At 58.5% G+C, this 7,520-nt stretch overlaps 1 protein-coding gene across 2 annotated transcripts; it reads right to left on the bottom strand.

Annotated features, from left to right (window-relative positions):
* Window positions 1-831: 831 nt before the first annotated feature.
* On the bottom strand, window positions 832-6,393 carry ZNF574 (zinc finger protein 574). 2 transcript variants are annotated; one of them, XM_055412057.2, is made up of 2 exons: window positions 6,288-6,393; window positions 832-3,791 (listed from the first exon to the last, which is right to left on the bottom strand). In XM_055412057.2, the coding sequence occupies exons 1-2, from the start codon at window positions 6,391-6,393 to the stop codon at window positions 1,081-1,083; spliced, it is 2,817 nt and encodes a 938-aa protein (XP_055268032.2). In that variant the 3' UTR covers window positions 832-1,080. The 2 variants fall into 2 exon arrangements, with proteins under 2 accessions (XP_055268032.2, XP_055268031.1); XM_055412056.2 differs by having other exon boundaries at window positions 6,183-6,321.
* Between the last annotated feature and the right edge of the window lie 1,127 nt (window positions 6,394-7,520).

Genomic DNA, 7,520 nt, shown 5'->3' with positions numbered 1-7,520 from the left:
CACCGCCCTCCCCCTCAAGGATACAGAAGGCAGCAGAATGTAGAGGAAACCACAGAGGTGATTAAGTCAAATGAAACTACGCTGAAATTCAAGCTCTGCCCTGTGTGGGCTGAATGACCTTGGGTAAGTCTCCTCACTACTTTTGACTTCAGATTCCTTTCCTACAAAATGTTCTCTTCACAGGACCACGGTGAAGATTCCAAAAAATGTAGGAAAACACTTGAGACAAATTAGGCATTCAAACATCAGCCAGCCACCCCAACCACCTCTCCCACCACCACAAGCAACTGTTGGCTAACTCCAGGTAGGTGTCAGAGCACATTCCTACCCCCAGAAACTGTTCATCTTCTCCAGCCCCACAGCTGGATCTTGTCCCAGAAGCTACCTCCTCTACTGCCCCCGAGATCATACCTTTCCAAAATGTGCATTTGCCCTCAGGGGTCCATGGTAAGAACAAATGGCCTTGGAGGAGACCGCTCACATCAGGCCAGAGTAGGGGCAACAGGGTGGTAAGAACAGCCTGAAGACTTTCCTAAAGGTTCCTGCCCCCCAGCAGAAACAGCTTCAAGTTTTTCCATGGGGCTTTGGGGACCTCTAGTGGTCAGAGAACCACACTGCCCCTACCTATGACCAGAGGGAAGTCCCTGCTCCGAGAGCTCACAGACTGAAGTCCTCCTCTTAGGTTCTGGGTTCCCGTTTACTGAGCTCCACTGCTTGCCAGGCTATGCTTTAGGCACTGGGGATGCAGCCATGACAAGTCAGTCTCAAGAACCTGGGGGCTCAAGTGCCCAAGTTCCACCATCCCACACGGTCAGGCCAGACAAAAGCACGTAAATGTCCACTCAGTCTTTATTGACTGTTTTACCTTGGGGCCACCAGTGCTATCAGGTGTGGGGGGGCCCACCTTTATTCATATCAAGGACCCTAGAGCACCCCCCTCAGAAGACAAATCCAGTTACAGAACTTACATGGCAGTTGAGAGGAGTGGAAAGGGGCACAGAATGTACAGAGACCTAAGGGGATGGTGGAGGTCCTTCAGCAACCGGGCCTGGTGGTGCTGAAGAGGGAAACGAGGTGCGGTCAGCCACTGATCTGGACCCCCTCAGCCTCAGCCAGAGGGTAGATCTCAATGGCCTCCACCAGGGGCAGAGCTTCCACTGCAGTCTCCATCACAGCCAGGCCGACGGCAGCTTCGGCCTCTGCCAGCTGCTGCCGTACAGCTGCCTGGTGCTGCTGCTGGTGGGTCTTGCGGTGCTTCCACAGGTTGGAGAAGGAGCGGTAGCTCTTGCCACAGTCGGGGCACGAGTAGGGCCGTTCGCCTGTGTGGATGCGGCGATGTTCTGCCAAGCGCATGGAGATGGCAAAGGCCTTGCCACACACTTCACAGGCGAACGGCCGCTCACCGGTGTGCAGGCGGCGGTGGTCCTTCAGGTGGGTGCTCTGACGGAAGGCCTTGCCACAGTCCGGGCATGGGTACGGCCGCTCACCGGTGTGGATGCGCCGGTGCACCTGCAGCGACGTCTCCGTGCTGAACAGCTTCTTGCACTCGCTGCACTCCAGGCCGCGACGTCGGACCGGGGCCGCAGGGGCCGCGGGGGCCGCACTCCCAAGGGTCGTCGGGGAGGCAACGGGTGTGCGCGTAGCCCGCGGGGCCCGCGGGGCCGGCGGCTCCTTAGCCAGGACCTCCCCTGGCCCAGCCGCCGCGTGTGCGGCCTCGTGCGCCTGCAGCCGAGCGGCCGAGCCCACTTTCTTGCCACACGTGCCGCACTCGAAGCGCCGCGGGGCCTGGGCGGCCGCAGCCGCACAGCGGTGCTCCCGCAGCCGCAGCGAGGAGGGGAAGGCAGCGCCACAGGACGAGCAGCGGTGGGGCTGGCGCCCGGCGTGGGCCACCAGCTGGTGCACCTCCAGCAGCCGGCGCAGCAGGAAGGAGCGGGGGCACTCGCGACACTTGTAGGGGTACTCGCCCGTGTGGTGGTAGCGGTGCATGAGCAGGCGGTAGGGCCGGTGAAAGCGCACCCCGCACTCCTGGCAGCGGTACGGAAAGTGCTGGGCATGCACCAGACGGTGCTGCCTCAGCGTGGAGCTCTGGGTGAAGGCCTTGCCGCAGTCCCCACAGCGGTAGGGCCGCTCCCCTGTGTGTGTGAGGCGGTGGCGGGCCAGGTTGGCGGGCGAGTTAAAGGGCTTGGAGCAGTCCGGGCAGGGGAAGGGCCGCTCGCCCGTGTGCGTGCGCAGGTGGTTACGCACGTGCGATTTCTTCTTGAACATTTTGCCGCAGATGCTACACTTATGGCGCCGTTCCAGCCGGTGCACAAAACGCTGGTGCCGGGTCAGCTGCAGCGCCTTGCCAAACTCGCGACTGCATAGGAGGCAGCGATAGGTGCCTGGGGCGGCGGGTTCGGCTGAGCTCTCCTCGGCTGCGGGGGGCTCCGGGGCCTCCGGCTCTCCAGTCTCTGCTGGGGCTGGCTCAGGAAAGCCAAGGACAGGCTCCTCCGGGGGGACTGGTGTTGTGGGCAGAGGGACACCCCCAACCCCGTGGGTACGCCGGTGATACAGGAATTTGGTGAGGTTGACAAAGGTCTTTCCACATGGACACGAATGCAGAGGATTGGGGGTGTGGGCTCGCCGGTGGGCCAGGAGGAGGGCCTCCGTGCCAAAGGCCAGGCCACAGTCCACGCACAGGAAATGAGACTCACTGCTGTGGTCTCCAAGGTGCTGGTCCAGACTGGAAGGGCTGGGGAAGACACGACTGCACAGGGGGCACTTGAAGACACCCTCCCGGTGACTCCGCAGGTGCTGCTGTAGCTGGTGAGGTGAGAGAAAGAGCTGATCACAGGCTGAGCAAAAGAGCTCCTGGGTGGCTGCCCCGCCTGGCTCTCCGCTGTTGTTCCTCCGCGCTCTGCGCCCCCTGCGATCGCGCCCGAGGGCTTCCCCGTTGCGCAGCTCATAACTGTGGTCAGAGGAGGGCACGGGCTCAGGCTGAGACACAGGCACCTCCGCCGGCGCTGGGGTCAGAGTCTCCTGCTGCAAGGCGGGCTCCTCAGACTCCGGGGCGGGAGCAGGGAAGTGGGTGGCCTGATGCTCCAGGAAGTCGGCCGGCAGCTGGAAGAGCTGCGAGCACTCTGAACACTTGTAGAGGAGCAACTCCACCTCGGTCACCACCTCAGTGGGGGTGGCAGCGGCAGACGGGACAGCTGCCCCCTCCCCGCCCTCTTCCGCTTTGCGGTACGAGTGCTCCACAGCCACGCGGGTCTGGCCCACAGGGGACCCCACGACAACTGGGGACCCCAGGACAACTGGAGTCGGAGGCTTGGTGGGAGTGGCCCGGAGGTGCGTCTGCCGGTGGTTCAGCCAGAGCTCCTGGCTGGCAAAGAGAGCCTTGCAATCCACACACTCATAGTGGATGGTACTGGAGCTCAGGGCAGGCACCTTGGGTGGCGGCTCAGCTGGCACTGCCTCCTGGGGCGCCATCATCTTCAGGTGCAGCTCCTGGTGCTCCAGGAGCTGGCTGGGTGACATGAGCAGCTGCCCACACTCCAAGCACTGGTACTGGCTCTCCTGGACGAGGGTCTGATAGAGGCCCGTGCTAGAAGCTGCCTCTGCGGCCACAGTGACTCCAGGGTCAGCCACACCCACCAGCTCAAAGTGCTGCTGGGGCACGTGGGAGTTCTGATGCATGAGCACCTCCTCCAGGGATCCATAGAGTTGGTTGCACTCAGAGCAGACATAGCGGTGCTCAATGTACAGGACCGTTTCCTCTGACTCCTCAGTCATGACGGTGGCAACACCCTGGGCTGGGAGATGTGGGGACAAATCATGCCTAAGTCACTGCTTCTTCAGTCCTTCCCAGGGACAATTCTGTCCCTTTATCACTCCTCTACCAAAACCCTAGATCAATCTCCCCTCTAACTTTCTGCTTCCATATTTCCACCCCCATCCCACTCCCTAACAACCCTTCCTCTCCTGAACACACAAGAATACCAAGCACAAAACCTTTCCCCTAGTCCCTTCCCAGTCAATCTACCTAAATCTCATCTCTGAATCAACACGCATTAAACTCCCACCACCACATCCTTGCAACCTGTTGAATCTCTCATTCTCCTGCGCCACAGCTGGCCCAAGGCCCCAACCTACCACAAAAGAACCTCTTTGAGTCAATGCTTCCTCTACTGACTCCTTACCGACACACTACCCCATCCCTACCCCAGATGCCCAGGAGAGTCCTCACACAGGCCTGGGCCACCCACTTCTCACATCTCGCCCCTCCTCTGCTTCCACCCCCAGGTTCTCTCTTACACCCCAACCACTCAAACTGTCCCAATGCCCGCCACTTTCAGCACCTTTTCATGGTTCAACCCCGCCCCCTGCACATAGCCCATCAGCCACTAACTTTCTCCCTCTGGTGCCCAGGTTCCTCACATCAATAAACTTTTCTCACATTGGCCTAACCCTTCTCCACACCCAGACCTTGCCCACCTTAACCACTTTCCCACGATTCCCAGGTCCCTCTCTTCAAATTACTTAACTCCCTCTACACATTAAGGCCCTCTCCCACAACCCTAACAGCCCACCCAGAACTTCTAGACTCATCTTCACAAAAGACAGCCAGAACTTTCTTCACACTTAGACCCCTCCACCACCCTAACTCATGTCTCCAGAGCACCCAGACACTCTTCGCATGAATCATCTACCGCTTCTGTGCACTGAGACCTCATCTACAATTCTAAGTCCCTCTGGGGTGCCTAGCCCCCTCTTCATACTGACTTAAGCCCCCCTTCTTCATGGACAACCACCCTGGACAATTGAGGGAGTCCCAGAACCTCTCTCCACATAGTCTTCTTCACAAAAAAAGACCCTTCCCACCCTAACTTATTCTTGGGATACCCAGATCCTTCTTTAAAAAAGACCCACCCTCACCCTAATCCATTCCAGGGACAGACTCCCTCCCCCCACACACATTACCTTTTCTTCCTTGCAGAAAGACCCCCTTCTTCCCACCCTAACCCATTCTAGGGATGCCCAGACACCCTTCTTCCTATCAATCTAAGCCCCTCTTATCCGCAGAAAGACCCAACCCCACCCTAACCCACTCTAGGGATGCTCAGATCCCCTCTTGATACCCAAATTCCTCTTTCCTGCAAAAAGACCCCACACATAATAATATCCAGACTACCCTTCATAATGGCTTAGATTCCTTTCCCACTTACTCCTCCCACTGTCCAAATCTCATTAAGAATACCTCAACCCTGCACCAGCACCCGAACCCTGACAGCCATCTAGATCCTCCTTCCTAACACCCAAGCCCCTCTCATCAGCCTATTAACCCTGGGGCTACCCAGACCCCCTGCCCCACCCTAGACACCCAGATCGCTCTCACCACCCCAAAACCCTCCAGGGACCCCCAAGTCTTACTCTTCACCTTGACCTAATTCCTGGTACTTTCCAAAAAGACTTCTCAAGTTATTCTATAAACACGAAGACCACAGTTTCATATAACATAAAACTTCTTTACACCGAGACCCATTCTCAGGGCTCTCAACCCATTCCAAGAGTGCCCAACGCTCCCCGCTCGCCCTCCCTCCCCACATACTTTGGTTTAACTCTTCACATTAATGTAACTCATCCCCACCCTTCACCCTGGGACCTCCACCTCCCCTGAGCTCTAAATCTCCCCTCTAGGCATATCCATTTCCTGGTGTCTTTTCACACAGAAGACCTAACTCATGAGCCTAACTCTCCAGGCATAACTAGATTTTCGCTTTACGTCAACTTAACCACCTCCGTTCTCAGGGCCGGAACCCCTCCCCGGGCACCCAGCTGTCCTCTAACCGTCCAGCCTTCGTCCTGGGTTGTCCCACCGCCAAGCCCTTAGCCGCGTACTCCCTGGAGCCTTAGAGACCCTCCCGGGCACACTCGAACGCCTCCCTTCCCACCCAAGTCCCCGATAACGTCCAGCCCGAGCCCCGTCCCTCCTCACTCAGCCCTTTCCACGACTCTCGCCCCCTTCCCACCCGCCGCCCGGGCCCGATCTCCCGCGCACCCCGCGGCCCGTTGGTACCGCTCCGCCCCACCTCCCGGCGCGCGCCCCCGCTCCGGTCCTTAGTGCGCAGGCGAGGAGGCGAGAGAAGGCCGCGCGGGCAGGGTGGGGAGCCCGGCCGGCCCTTCATGCGCCCGCTCGCACGTACCCGCCTCCGCCGTCTCGCACGCCCAGGGGTCGGACGCGGACCCGGGCCGCAGCTCCCCCTGCGCGGCCACCCTAGCGCTGCGCCCTCTCTAGCTCCCGCCGTCACCTCTCGCCTGCTCCGCAGCCTCGCTCTCGCCCCCGATCGCCCGCAGCAACGCCCCTCCCACCTTCCTCCTTGGCCGCCGTGCGGTTGGCCTAGTGCGCCCAATCATCGTCCGTCTGGCCTCTGCCGTTGGGCCAATCGACGCTTCCGTCTCCGAGCCCTGGACCAATAGTATCGGGCGTTGGGCTCCCTCCGCAGCACCCAACCAATCTTCCGGCGATGTTTTCTCACTGGCCCGCCCCCGACTGATAGGGCCCGCCTCCTTACGCCCTCTGAAGGATGTTCCTCCTCCACCTCCTCCTCGACCCCTCTTGACGGCTCGAGAAGGGAGGGCGGTGCGATGACGTCAGGCGGCGGAGCGACGCTTCTGGCGCCATCTTGGGGCCGCGGGGCGGGAGGCGGGTTGTTCTCCAAGGGGAAAGTAGGGGAAATTGAGGCACAGACACCAGGAACGCGGCGGAGGCGGGGGAGCTGAAGCTTAGGAATCCCTGAAGACCGAAGGGAGAGAGTGAAACTTTGGTCAGCGGGAAGGGGAAGCTGTAACACCAATTGCATGGAAGGAGAAAAAGGGGAAATCAAGGCGCTAGACTTACTTTGTTAGAGAAGAATAAAGGCAGAAAGAAGGGAAGGAAAACCGAGGGACCCTTCAGAGGAGGAGGAGGAAGAAATGTTGGAGGAAAAGCACGGATAGGGAATCTGGGCGAACAAGAAAGATCTGAAGGATAAGGGAAGAAATGGTAGTTGGAGAAACAGTAAGATCCAGGAGGGGCATTTGTTTTGTTTCCTATCATGAATATTTAATAAGCGGCTGCAGTATGCCAAGTCAAGGTTAATCTTTGTAGGGATAGAGAAGGAACAGGAAAAGTCTGTGCCCACCTGGATTTTAATTTCTGAGAATATAAAAGTATCAGGTTCAGGGCTTCCCTGGTGGCTCATCCAGTGGTTAAGAATCTGCCTGTCAGTGCAGGAGACACCCGTTGCATTCCTGATCTGAGAATGTCCCACATTCATCGGGGCAGGTAGGCCAGAGGACAACTACTGAGCCTGTGCTCTGCCCCAAGAGAAGCTACCACAAAGAGAAGCCTGTGTACTGCAAATAGAGAGTAGCCCCGCTCCCTACAACTAGAGAAAGCCCATATACAGCAAGGCCAAGTGCAGCCAAAAATAAATATTTTAAGAAAAGAAAAGATCAGGTACACAAGTAGCTGTAGACAGCCAGTGACAGTAGTTGTAAAG

The sequence above is a fragment of the Moschus berezovskii genome, chromosome 22 (assembly GCF_049115385.1).
Source record: "Moschus berezovskii isolate FMDL1 chromosome 22, NW_MosBer_1.0, whole genome shotgun sequence".
NCBI classification, from domain to species: Eukaryota; Metazoa; Chordata; class Mammalia; order Artiodactyla; family Moschidae; genus Moschus; species Moschus berezovskii.
This window is presented reverse-complemented; position numbering and strand designations above follow the sequence as displayed.